At 36.2% G+C, this 14,471-nt stretch overlaps 1 protein-coding gene across 6 annotated transcripts in view; it reads left to right on the top strand.

The window, feature by feature from the left end:
* Positions 1-14,471, top strand: part of AGTPBP1 (ATP/GTP binding carboxypeptidase 1) — a 178,751-nt gene that overhangs the window by 35,478 nt on the left and 128,802 nt on the right. For 4 of the 6 annotated variants that reach the window (XM_059924507.1, XM_059924513.1, XM_059924508.1 and 1 more), the window contains exon 3: positions 7,527-7,651. In XM_059924507.1, the coding sequence (XP_059780490.1) occupies positions 7,527-7,651 (125 nt within the window). Of the gene's footprint in view, positions 1-7,526; positions 7,652-14,471 lie in introns of those variants that run through there. The other 2 variants (XM_059924511.1, XM_059924512.1) reach the window with 2 other exon arrangements.

Below are 14,471 nucleotides of genomic sequence, written 5' to 3' on the forward strand. Positions count from 1 at the left end.
GATATTTGAATTGCAAACATTTTCTTCCAGTCTTGTCTTTTCATATTCTGTGCAGTATCTTTTAAGATAAGAAGTTTCAAATTTAGATGATTTCCATTTGCTTATTTGTTCTTTTATGGATTATGCTTTTAGAGTTGCATCTAAGAAATATTTGCATAACCCATATTACCAACGTTTTCTCTTATGTTTTTTCTAGAAGTTTTTATAGTTTTAGATTTTACATTTAGGTCTATGCTCCTTTCTGAGTTAATTTTTATATATGGTGCGAGGTATGGATAGAAGTTCTTTTTTTTTGTACATATGGATATCTGGTTGTTCAGCACCATTTTTAGAAAGACTATCCTTTCTCCACTGAGTTTCCTTTGTACCTTTATCAAAAATCAGTTATTTGTGGATGTGTAGGTCTATTCTTTTTTTTTTTTTTTTTTTTAGGTCTATTCTTATACTCTGTTTTGTTCCGTTGATCAACATGTCTGTCTTAGTGCCTATACCTCACTGCTTGGATAATTGTTGCTTTATAATGAGTCTCAAGATTTAGATAGTGTTGGTCTGCCAACCTTTTTCTTTTTTCTAAAGTTTGGCCTATTTTAGGTTCTTTGCATTTCCATATGAATTTAGCATCAGTCTGACAATTTCTACACGACAGCCTGTTGGTATTTTGATTGGGATTGCCTTGATTCTGTAGATCATTTTGGGGAGAGTCTTGGTTATGAGTCTTGGTTAAGTTGAAAACTTTGATATATTTTAATGAATTTTTTTGCTGTCAGATGTTTATATCTTATTTATGAAGACATTTACTATCTGTATTCAATTTACATTTTAAGATGAAAAGGTAATAAAATTTATTTATAATGTGAAGATAGGTTCTTTAGCCTTTGCACTTCCTTGGGAAATTATTTGTTGCAAGATAATATCTATACACCATTGAGACTTTTGTAACATACAAAAAAATTATGTTTTTAGGGAAATAGCTGTAAGGCTGAATGTAAACTCAAAGAATCAAAAGCAGTAGGAGACCACTACAGTGAAACAAATATTTGAGTGATAGTGTCTTTAAAATATACATTGGAAAGTTAACTCGATTTGATGTATTTCACATTGATCATATTTTCAATTCCATGATTTTTTTTACTATAAAGTAATTAACATTAGCAGTTATAAATGGAACCTCCCGAGGTTGGTCTTGGTCTCATTTTGATTCATCTAAAAATAGGGCAAGGCAGGGAAGATAAATCCTTGTCTGAGCCTCTTTATTTAACAATTTTCTGCTCTGCTGTGTAGCTCAGATTGTTCATTGAATAGCTGTATAGCTTTTGTTTTTTCCTTTATCCTTGGATTTTCCAAAGTCTAAAAATCATTCAGGAGGTAGAGCTGCCCTCTGGTGTTCACCCTGCAGTTCTCTCAACATTAGTGTCAACAGCCTTAAATTTTTAGATCTGAGTTGGGGGTGGCTTGGAATATTTTGTTCAGTTTTTATTCTGTCAATGAGAAAAGTGAAAATAGGGAAATGAACTTGCCTACGTTCTTAATTTACATTTGTTTGCCGTCCTTCAAAAAATTCATGGCATCTATCCATCTATAGTTTGTAAGAGCATGATTCTTAGAAAGAAATCACTTAGTTGCAAGTTGTTTTACTTTGATAGTGGTGTAATTTAATTTAAAATTCAAACTCTTACTTTGGAATGGAATAGAGCATGTGTTATGATCAGTTTGTTTTGTATGTTTTTGAATATTATTAATAGTAGATGTTTTATTAGCTACTGAAAAATGCTAACAGATGACCTTTAAGAGAAAAATAACTGGAGAAAACTAAACAAAAAAAACCACTCAATTATTAAATTTCAGAATCCTGGTTTCCATAATGCAAATTTTTCTTAAATCTAGGTTACAGAATTGTTTTTAAAGATGTATTTGTTCTCTAGTATGCGGACTGTGGTGTCTTAATACCATTTCTTACCAAAAAGAACCAGGGCTTTTTGGAGAAAGGGTCGATTCCAGATCAGAGCACAAAATGTGCAAGATAAGTTGAGAACAATAGTTCTCAAACTTTTTGTCTAAGAACCCCCTTGTGCTCTTAAATTAATGACTCCAAAAAGCTTTTGTTGAATGTGCGTTATTTTTTATCTATTGATATTTACCATATTATAAATTAAAACTGAGAAATTAAAAAATTTGTATAACTTCATTTAAAAATAACAGTAATAAACCCATTGCATAATAACATAGTAATATTTTATATTAAAATAACTAAATTGTGAAAAATATTTAGAAGGTGGCATGTTTTATTAAATTTTTGCAAATCTCTTTAATGTCTGGCTTAATGGAAGACAGCTAGATTCTCTTATCTGCTTCTGAGTTCAAACTGTCATACATACATCAATATACATATTGTATATAGTACACACATATGTTATACATACATATATGTTTTTGTGTATATTCGTGTTGTTAAAGTATATGACTACAATATGGGCTCACATAGATATATATTTAGAAAAGGAAGGAATACTTCAATAAAAGGCCTTTTCAGATAACTGTGGCTAATTGTCTTTTGATTTATGATGGAGGAAAATAAAGTTGTGTGTTCAGTATTTGGAGAGAAACAGTAAAAATGTGATTAAAGCAAGAATAATAATTATAGGTGAGGAATAAACATTTCTGAATGATAACAGTGTACTTTAGAAATAAAGCCATATTGTTTGAAATTCAAATTGAAGTGGATGTTCTTTGATATTACACTAAAACTTGATAAGTGGTAGTTTCTTAAAGGTTAGTTGCACTGTGGAATCAGAAGCCACATATGTGAACTTTTTGTTTTCTTTTACATTAAAATCCATTGGTCTCTTTTGCATATTGACTGGTTATTTTTCCCATGTCTGAATTTGTAACATCACACATTGGTCAGTGTTTGGAACATATTGATTCAGTGAGTTATGCAGACCTTCTAAATATTGACAGTGTTTATTACACAGTTTAAAAAAATTACATTTACTAATATCACCAGTGATTTTATCAGAAAATTCTTTAAGTAGGGGGAAGCTGTCAAGGTCATGATGGGAGATCTTTGTTTTCCAAGATTCTAATTTTTGCTTGAAAGTTCACATTTAATCATTGGTAACAGATCTATCAGTTGTTTCCTTGAAATGATAGACTCACTTTGTTTATTGCCAAGAAAATGTATGCCAGGATACCCCAGTGCGAATAATTATTGTCAGTTGTTTTTTTAAAGTAAAAATGATGTTCTATGGAAAAAGTAACTAGTTCAGCTTGCAGTTTAAACAACCACACAAGTGTTTTCCCTCAACCATCATATTTCATTGTGCAGCTGAAATGTCTTATGTGCACACAGAATATTAAAAAAATGTATACTCATAGGTGAAACTGGCATTTTTGTTTTTAACTGTGAGTGCATGTTGGTGAAGAACATGGTGACTGCTAGTTATCACACAGTGACTACAATTTGGTGGCACTGTCTTGATTGTATCATGTGCCAGCACTTTATCCACCATTGCCTTAAGATCAACAATGTAAATGTCAACACTGTGTCAAAGGTAAGTAGTGTCTTAGTATTTTTATGAAAATAGCTTTTGACCTCACAGATTTTCTGAAAGAGTCTCAAGTACTCAGTTTTGTAGAGCATACTGAGAACTGCTGGCCTAATAATAGTCCTGTTATATCAGAAATCCAGGAAGCTATCAAAGACTAGGATCATAACAAAAGGACTTGGGAGCCCACATGAAGAGGCTCCCACTGATCAAAGATGGGGCAATTTGAGCATTAATAACTACAGTGGATAAAATGTATCATATGCGTTTAAATCTGTGAGTACATATTGATACATGAAATCAAAATACTTCATTGATTACTTGGGGAGGACTTTTGGAAATGAACTCATTCTTCTGAAAACTGGTAAATAAAGATAAATTAAAAATCCAGCATTTATTTTGCTTTTATTTGATGAATTATACCTCTGGATAATTAAATAAGGGATTTTTCTTTTTATGGAGTTGTCCTAGTTAAGAAGTAGAAGGAATGGAAATGATAGAGTATCAGTGCTTTTCAACTCCTAATAAAGTAATGGATCTAGGCAGTGGTAACCAGTGACTGCTTATATTACAAAAGTAAGATAACCAGACCCTGTTTGCCTCATTATGGAAGATTACAGTACCACTTATAAAGACTTCATGTCACCAAATCAGGCCTTGATCAGATGAGACCTTTAAATTCGACTACCAGTTTACAAAAAATAAAGATAGACAAACATATTAATGATACTATTGTTGGGGAGGGGAAAATATATGTACACACACACACACACACTAAAGAATATATTGTATTGAATTTGTATATTTTAAAACTTTATGTTAATATCATACTGTATACATTTTGAGTTGTTTTTTTCATTTAGAGATTTTTACATAGTGATATATATTTTCATTTCCATACTATGCTGGCTATTTGCAAAATTAGGAAATATTGTATTATTTTATTTTAGTTACATTCTTAAATAGTATGCTCAATATGTTTTTTTCATCCTCCAGATACTTTTTCAGATGAAGTACCTCCAAATTTAAAGCATTGAGTCTAGTTGTTAATCTAAAAATAGTATAAATATACTGTTTTCCATATGCTTCTTCGTTTTTTTGTTCATTCTGAATATAGCTGTGTATTGCCTATTCTGTGCTAGCCACTGTTCGAAATACTCCATATATAGAATAAGACATGCAAGGTCTTTACCTTTGTGAAGCTTACATTGTTGGACACATTTTAATATTGGAAGCTGAAGGGCTGGTGGAGAAGTGGGGACATCTTCAGGTTGTAACCTGAAATGAGAAGGAGCCAGCCATATGAAGAACTGGCAGAAATTATCCTCTAGGTTGAGAGGACAGCAAATATAAAGACCTTGAGATTGGGAAAAAACTTGCTATATTTAAGGAAATGGTAGAAGGCCAGTGTGTTTGGATCCCGGTATGAGGGCAGCAAGAATGAAAGCAGATTATTTAGGGTGCTGTAATTGCCAAGTGAGAAATGATGATTGCTTGGACTTGGGTAGTAATAACGATGAGATGTGGAGAGAAGTGGATGGATTTGAGGTGTTTTAGAGATGAAGCTAATATTGAGTTGGGCATGGGAAAGGGAGTTTAGATTTTTGTCTTGAGCAACTGATGGTTTCATATGAGTTTGGGAAAGTTAAGATTTGGAAGAGGAGCAGGTTGAGGCTGGAGTTGAATGTAGGAGCCAGGCAGCATATCAATTTTAATCTAACCCCCAGCTGTGGGGTTAGATGAGATTGCTCGGGGCAGTAGAATGGAGAGAGTGAAGGGAAGAGGGCTGGGGATAGAGCTGTGGGGGGTCCTCAGCATCTAGAGGTTTGTTGGAGGAGGAGCCAGTAGAGTCGATCTAAAAGAAGTGGCGATAGGAAGAAAATCAGGAGAATATGGAGCCATTGAAGCCCAAGGGAGAAAGTGAAGAAAGAAGGAGCTGATTGGGATAGGGCTGAGATTCTGAATCTGACAAGGAAAGAAGTGACCACAGGAGGTTTTGGGGAGACCTCAGAGTGCAGAAGCCAAACTAGTAGTTTGAAAAAGTGAACAACATGTGAGGAAATGGAGAGGTCAAGTACAGACATTTCCTTCAAGGAGTAGCAGAGAAATGGGGTGGTAACTAGTGGGAGCTCCTGGATCATATTGTGTGCCAATGGGTATGATCCAGTTGAAAGGGAGAGCTAAATGATGAATCAGAGAAAGATTAAGTGAAGGAACAAATACATTGGGAATGCAAGAAGGGCTGGGGTCAGGCATGCCAGTGGAGGGATTGTTCTTTAAGTCTCAACATACCGGCCGAAGAGAGCCTTTTAAAAGCAAGTCAGGGCTTCCCTGGTGGTGCAGTTGTTGAGAATCCATCTGCCAGTGTAGGGGACACGGGTTCAAGCCTTGGTCCGGGAAGATCCCACATGCCGTGGAGCAACTAAGCCGGTGCGCCACAACTACTGAGGCTGTGCTCTAGAGCCCGTAAGCCACAACTACTGAAGCCCTCGTGCCTAGAGCCCATGCTCCGCAACAAGAGAAGCCACCGCAATGAGAAGCCTGCACACCACAACAAAGAGTGGCCCCCGCTCGCTGCAACTAGAGAAAAGCCCGTGAGCAGCAACGAAGACCCAACACAGCCAAAAATAAAATAAATAATAAATAAATAAATAAAAGCAAGTCAGATCACATCACTCTTCTCCTCAAAAACTTCCCATCTCACCTAGTTGAAAAAAGTCAACGTTTTTACAGTGGCCTATGAGGCTCTAAATGATTGTGCTCTCTTCTACCCAACCCTCAACTCTGACCTCATCTTTTACCGATATTCTCCTTTAAGTCTGCTGTGGCCATCTCACTCTTAATTGAATACAGCAGGCATGGTCCTGCCTTGGTGTTTTGATGATTGTGACTCTGTCTTCTGGTCAGCTCTTTCTGTGGGTATCTGCACCGTTCACTCTCTTACTCCTTTCCGGCCTTTCCCTAAATGGTACCCTCTCAAAGTTTTTCCTGACCACCCTGTCTAAAATTGCAACCTTCCGTGCCCTTGCATCTTTTATTCCCACAACCCGCTTTTCTCCATAGTGCTTCCTACCTCCTTCATACTATATAATTATTTATGTATTTAATTTGTCCCATTAGAATGTTCACTCTGAGGGGCAGGAATTTTTGTTCATTTTGTTTACTGTTGGCAGTACCTAGAATAGCACCAAATGTGCAAATGTATAATGAATGGGAATAAAGAAAGAATGTGGGTAGAGAATCAGAGAGGTTTAAGGAACTGTTGGTGGGAAAATGAATGTATTCTTGTTTGATTTTATAATAGTTATGAAGCAGGGTACTAACTGAGAATGGAGTGGGTTAGAAGGGGTGGTTAGAGTTTTGAGGAGAGCATAGTAGGATGTATAAAAAGTCTGCTTGGAGAGCGGAAAGGTGAATTGTCAGAATGTGATAAAAGATTGCTGGATAGGGTTGAATGCACATTTGTGGTTTCCTGAAATAGAATGTTTCTCACGTAAATCAACAGAACATTAGTAATGTTAAGCTCTAACACAGAGTAAGGAAATGTGACATGTGTAAATGCTTAATGTTTTTAGAAGGGTAGAATTTTGTTTTGATTTGTTTTTTAAAATATTTATTTATTTATTTTTGGCTGCGTTGGGTCTTTGTTGCTGCGCATGGGCTTTCTCTAGTTGCGGTGAGCGGGGGCTACTCTTTGTTGCGGTGCACGGACTTCTCATTGCGGTGGCTTCTCTTGTTGTGGAGCACCGGCTCTAGGCACGCGGGCTCAGTAGTTGTGGCACACGGGCTTAGTTGCTCCGTGGCAAGTGAGATCTTCCCGGACCAGGGCTCAAACCCGTGTCCCCTGCATTAGCAGGCAGATTCCCAACCACTGTGCCACCAGGGAAGCCCCTTGATTTGTTTTTAACACTGATCTTTATAGTATTTTATTTGCAATTGATGTAGAATGTGCCCTAATTTAAAGTAACATTCTTTTTTTAGCCTTACAAATAACTCTCGGATTGTGGGACTCCTGGCTCAGCTGGAGAAGATCAATACTGAATCTACAGAATCAGATACTGCCAGACATGTTACATCAAAAATTCTTCATCTGGCTCAGAGTCAAGGTGAACTTTAATCTCTTATTTTTGGAATGCTTTCTTAATTCTTTAAAAGTAGATGCTGAGAATGTTCAAACTTTTGATAAATACATGGTTTTATGTAAAAATTGAACTTTCTCCCATAGACTCAAGACGTAGAAAAGTAAATAACTGTGGAAGAAATTGATCTTCAAAACATTGTTTCTAAAAAATGATTATGAGTTTACTTATGTGTGACTGCCCCCCTTTCCCCAATTTTCAGACAACACCTAATTCCAGTACTACTTTTTCTAGAATGTTGACAAAAAGATGGCAGATATTATGTTGGTTATTAGTGTTGTTCCCCACTTTGAAATGCAAGCCCTGTCATTCAGTGATTGGGTGACCTTAGGGAAGTTTTGAATCTCTAGGACTTAGCTGCACCACCTCTGAAATAAAGATAAGAGATATCATGTAATTATCATGTAATTTACATGAGAAGCATATAAAAATAATGTTAAAAATGTTCAATAAATATCTGTAATTAGGCATAATTTATCTGTTTTATGAAGGTAGTACTACTGAGTTGGTATCAAAACCTTGACAGAGTACAAGAGAAGAAAAGTATTAACTTTGCACTCCGGAACCTAAATTTGAAAAATCCCAAATAAAACATTAATGAATTAAGTCCAATTATAATATCAGGAAATATATCAGTGTAGCATTATTTGGACAGGTTGAATAAAATCCATGTGATTATCTCAATAGGAGCTAAAAAAGAAATTTAAGATTCCAAAATCTGTGCTTGATTAAAAAAAAAAAACCTTGATTTTTCTTTTTCTAAATAAGGGTAAACCAGTAGCTACCTTTATATTTAACAGTGACACATTGAAGGCATTCTGTTAAAATTAAGATCCAGACAATTCACAATTATTTTAATTAATTTATTTTTTTATTATTTCATTATTCTGGAGGTGTAGGTCATTGAAATATTGTGCTTATCAACTAAGGTAAATGTATACGGATGGTCACTGTATTAGTGCAAAGATAGATAGATGTACCAAGTATATTCATTGTATTCGCATATGAAATAACTCCTTAAAACAAACAAAACACCCCAGCAAAACAAAGAAGACAAATTCTCCGAACCTATAGATACTACTTGCGTATAATTGCTCTCACCACTGTAGGCTCTTCCCATCATAGTCTAGAAGTCCCGACTCCAACATCACTACTGAAAATGCCCCTAGTCATACCACTACCAGAGATTGTCCTTTTCCCCACACTGCCACCCACAAATGGGGAAACCAGCCCCTGAATACTGCCCCCTGGGGTTGTATAATACAGTGACTCTGTTTATAGTTAACACAGTGTAAATTAGTAATGAAAGATTGTCCCGTCATTATTTATAGGATAATCCAGTTGTCTATCCATTTGAGAGAGAAAGATTAGGAATTTACAGCTCAAAGAAGAGGAAATGCAAATAACCAGTAAACATATGAAAAGGTTCTTTACTTTCTTAAAAGTCAGGAATTACTAATGAAAACAACTAAGGTATTTCTCACTACTTAGATTGGCAGAAATTAGAGAATGGCAATATCCAGTGCTGTTGAAGGCATGGAAAATAGGGTATTCTCATACACTGTAGGTGGTACAATAATTATTATAAACTTTGGAGGAAAGATTCTGGCAATGTTTATTAAAATTTAAAGTGCACCTGCTATTTTACTTAACGCTTTCACTCTCAGAAATCTGAGTGAAATAAAAATCTTATTATATAAAAGAATATTTGGAGGTGTTTATTTCAGTGTTTGTAAAGTCAAAGATCAAGAAACAACCTTAAATATCCAACTATGGAGAATGGTTGAATTAATTTTGATGTAACTGAACTGTGGGACATTATAACTACATTATACAGCTATTATCAATAATAAATTATTTATAATATATGCTGTGGTTCATTTGTGGAACTACAGGAATACCTCAGAGATATTGTAGGTTCGATTTCAGACTACCGCAATAAAGCAAATATTGCAGTAGGGTTAGTCACCTGAAGTTTTTGGTTTCCCAGTGCATATTAAAGTTACGTTTACACTGTACTGTAATCTATTAAGTATGCAATAGCATATGTCTAAAAAAATGTACATACCTTAATTAAAAAATACTTTATTGCTTAAAATGTAAGCCCTCAGTGAGTCATAATCTTTTTGCTGTTGGAGTGTCTTGCCTCAATATTTAAGGTGGCTGACTGAGGTGGTGCTTGCTGAAGGCTGGGGTGGCTGTAGCAATTTCTTAAAATAAGACAGTGAAGTTTGCCACACATCACTCTTTCACGAGTGATTTCTCTATAGCATGTTGTGCTGTTTGATAGCATTTTACCCACAATAGAACTTCTTTTAAAACTGGAATTAATCCTCTCAAACCCTACTGCTGCTTTATCAACTAAGTTCTTGTAGTGTTCTAAATCCTCTGTTGTCACTTCAGCAATCTTCACCAGGAGTAGATTCCATCTCAAGACCACTTCCTTTGCTTATCCATAAGAAGCAGCTCCTCATCTGTTAATATTTTATCGTGAGATTACAGGAATTCAGTCATATCATCAGGATCCACTTCTAATTCTAGTTCTCTTGCTGTTTCCACCACATCTGCAGTTATTTCCTCCTCTGAAGTCTTGAATCCCTCAAAGTCATCCATGAGGGTTGGAATCAACTTCTTTGAAACTTCTGTTTATGTTGATGTTTTGACCTCTTCCCATGAATCACAGATGTTCTTAATGGCATCTAGAATGGTGAATTCTTTACAGATTTTTAACTGACTTTGCTCAGATCCATCAGAGGAATCACTACCCATGACAGCTATAGCCTTATGAAATGTATTTCTTAAATAAGAAGACGTGAAAGGCAAAATTACTCCTTGATCCATGGATTGCAGAGTGGATGTTGTGTTAGCAGGCATGAGAACAACACTAATCTTGTATATCTTCATCAGAGCTCTTCATCAGAGTGACAAGGTGCATTGTTAGTGAACAGTCCCATTTTGAAAGGAATCTTTTTTTCTGAGCCAGTAGGTCCCAACAGTGGGCTTTAAAATATTCAGTAAGGGCTTCCCTGGTGGCGCAGTGGTTGAGAATCTGCCTGCCAATGCAGGGGACGCGGGTTTGAGCCCTGGTCTGGGAAGATCCCACATGCCGCGGAGCAACTCAGCCCGTGAGCCACAATTACTGAGCCTGCGCGTCTGGAGCCTGTGCTCGGCAACGAGAGGCCGCGATAGTGAGAGGCCCGCGCACCGCGATGAAGAGTGGCCCCCGCACCGTGATGAAGAGTGGCCCCCGCTTGCCACAACTAGAGAAAGCCCTCGCACAGAAACAAAGACCCAACACAGTCATACATACATACATACATACAAAGAATGTAAGCAGACAAGAATAGCATTAAAAAAAAAATTTAAAAAAAATTAAAAAAAAAATAAAATAAAATATTCAGTAAACCATGTTGTAGACAGATGTGCTATCATCCAGGCTTCATTGTTCCATTGATACAATACAGGCAGAGTAGATTAAGCATAATTATTAAGGGCCCTAGGATTTTTGGAATTGTAAATGAGCATTGGCTTCAACTTCAAGTCACGAGATGCATTAGTCCCTAATGAGAGAAGCTTTGAAGCCAGGCATTGACTTCTCCCTAGTTATGAAAGTCCTGGATGGCATCTCTTCCGATATAAGGCTATTTTGTCTACATTGAAAATCTGCTGTTTCGTGTAGCCAACTCACTGCAGCTTCTACATCAGCACTTGCTGCTTTACTTTGGGCTTTTATGTTATAGAGATGGCTTTTTTCATTGAACCTCATGAGTCAACCTCTGCTAGCTTCAAACATTTCCTCTGCAGAAAAAGGTATTCCATGCAAATGGAAATCAAAAGAAAGCCAGGGTAGCAATATTTGTATCAGACAATAAAGACCATTACAAGAGACAAAGAAGGACTTAACAAGATGATCAAGGGATCAATTCAATTGTAAATAAATTTACACCCAATATAGGAGCACCTAAATACATACAGCAAGTATTAACAGGCATAAAGGGAGAAATGGACAGTAACACAGTAATAGTAGGGGGCTTTAACACTCCACTTACATCAAGTGACATATCATCCAGACAGAAAATCAATATGGAAACACTGACCTTAAATGACACATTTAAACAAATGGACTTGATAGATATATATAGAACATTCCATCTGAAAGCAGCAAAATACACATTCTTTTCAAGTGCACATGGAACATTCTCCAAGATAGTTCATATGCTAGACCACAAAATAAGCCTAGGTAAATTTAAGAAAATTGAAATCATACCAAGTATCTTTTATAACCACAATGTTATGAGTCTAGAAATCAACTACAAGGGAAAAAAAAACTGCAAAAACCACAAATATGTGGAGGTTAAACAATACGTTACTAAACAAGAAATGGATCACTGAAGAAATCAAAGAGGAAATCATAAAATACCTGGAGACAAATGAAATGAAAATAATGGTCTGAAATCTATAGGATGCAGTAAAAACAGTTCTCAGAGGGAAGTTTGTAGTGATACAAGCTTAGCCCAGGAAACAAAAATCTCAAATAACCTAACCTTACATGTAAAGGAACTAGAAAAAGAAAGAACAAATGAAACCCAAAGTTAGTAGAAGGTAAGAAATCATAAAGATCAGAGCAGAAATAAGTGAAATAAGACTTAAAAAAATTAGAAAGAATGAGTGAAAATAAGAGCTGGTTCTCTGAAAAGATAAACAAAATTGATAAGCCTATAACCAGATACATCAAAAAAAAAAAAGAGTGCTCAAATTGATAAAATCAGAAATGAAAAAGAAATTACAACTGAAATCACAGAAATACAAAAGCTCATAAGAGACTACTATGAACAACTATATGCCAATAAAATGGACAACCTAGGAAAAATGGGCAAATTCTTAGAAACGTACAATCTCCCAAGACTGAACCAGGAAGAAACAGAAAATATGAACAGACCAATTACCAGTGATGAAACTGAATCAGTAATTAAAACACTCCCTACAAACCAAAGTCCTGAATCAGATGGCTTCACAGGTGAATTCTGCCAAATATTTAAAGAAGAGTTAATACATATCTTTGTGAAACTGCTCCAAAAAATTGCAGAGGAAGGCATGCTTCTGAACTCATTCTACAAGGTCAGCATTACCCTAATAGCAAAACCAGACAAAGATATCACAAAAAAACAAAATTACAGGCCCATCTCACTGATGAACATAGATGCAAAAATCCTCACCAAAATATTAGCAAATTGAATCCAACAATACATTAAGAGGATCATACACCATGATCAAGTGGGATTTATCTCAGAGATGCAAGGATGCTTCACTGTCCACAAATCAAACAGTGTGATACACCACGTTAACAAATTGAAGAATAAAAGCCATATAATCATCTCAATAGATGCAGAAAAGCTTTTGACAAATTTCAACATCTACTAATGGTAGAAACTCTCGGGCTTCCCTGGTGGCGCAGTGGTTGAGAATCCGCCTGCCAATGCAGGGGACACGGGTTCGAGCCCTGGTCTGGGAAGATCCCACATGCCACGGAGCAACTGGGCCCGTGAGCCACAACTGCTGAGCCTGTGCGTCTGGAGCCTGTGCTCCGCAACAAGAGAGGCCACGATAGTGAGAGGCCCGCGCACCGCGATGAAGAGTGGCCCCCGCTCACCGCAACTAGAGAAAGGCCTCGCACAGAAACGAAGACCCAACACAGCCAAAAAAAAAAAAAACCAAAAAAAAAACCAAAAATACTCTCCAGAAAGTGGGCGTAGAGGGAACATACCTCAACATAATAGAGGCCATATGTGATAAGGTCACAGTTAACATCATACTCAGTGATGAAAAGCTGAAAGTATTTTCTTTAAGATCAGGAACAAGACACGGATGCCTACTCTCACCACTTTTACTCAACATAGTTTTAGAAGTCCTAGCCACAGCAATCAGAGAAGAAAAAGAAATAAAAGGAATCCAAATTGGAAAGGAAGAAGTAAAATAGTCACTGTTTGCAGATGACATGATGCTATACATAGAAAACCCTAAAGATGCTACCAGAAACTACTAGAGTTCCCCAATGAATTTGGTAAAGTTGCAGGATACAAAATTAATATACAGAAATCTGCTGAATTTCTGTACACTAACAACAGAATATCAGAAACAGAAATTATGGAAACCATCCCATTTATCATCACATCAAAAAGAGTAAAACACCTGGGAATAAACCTACCTAATAAGGCAAAAGACCTGTACTCTGAAAACTATAAGACACTGATGAAAGAAATTGAAGATGACAAAAATAGATGGAAAGATATACCATGTTCATGGATTGGATGAATCAGTATTGTTACAATAACCATACTACCCAAGGTGATGTACAGATTCAGTGAAATCCCTATCAAAATACTAATGGCATGTTTCACAGAACTGAAACAAATAATTTCAAAATTTGTATGGAAACACAAAAGACCCCAAATTGCCAAAACAATCTTGAGAAAGAAGAACAGAGCTGGTGGAATCACACGCCCAGACTTCAGACTATACTACAAAGCAACCGTAATCAAAACAGTATGGTATTGGCACAGAAAACAGACATGTAGATCAATGGAACAAGATAGAGAAGCCAGAAATAAAGCCAGGTACTTAATCTATGACAAAGGAGGCAAAAATATACAATGGAGAAAAGACAGCCTCTTCAATAAGTGGTGCTGGGTAAACTGGACAGCTGCATGTGAAAGAATGAAATTAAAACATTCTTTAATGCCATATACAAAAATAAACTCAAATTGGATTAAAGATCTAAATGTAAGAT

The sequence above is a fragment of the Balaenoptera ricei genome, chromosome 6 (genome assembly GCF_028023285.1).
Source record: "Balaenoptera ricei isolate mBalRic1 chromosome 6, mBalRic1.hap2, whole genome shotgun sequence".
Lineage (NCBI taxonomy): Eukaryota > Metazoa > Chordata > Mammalia > Artiodactyla > Balaenopteridae > Balaenoptera > Balaenoptera ricei.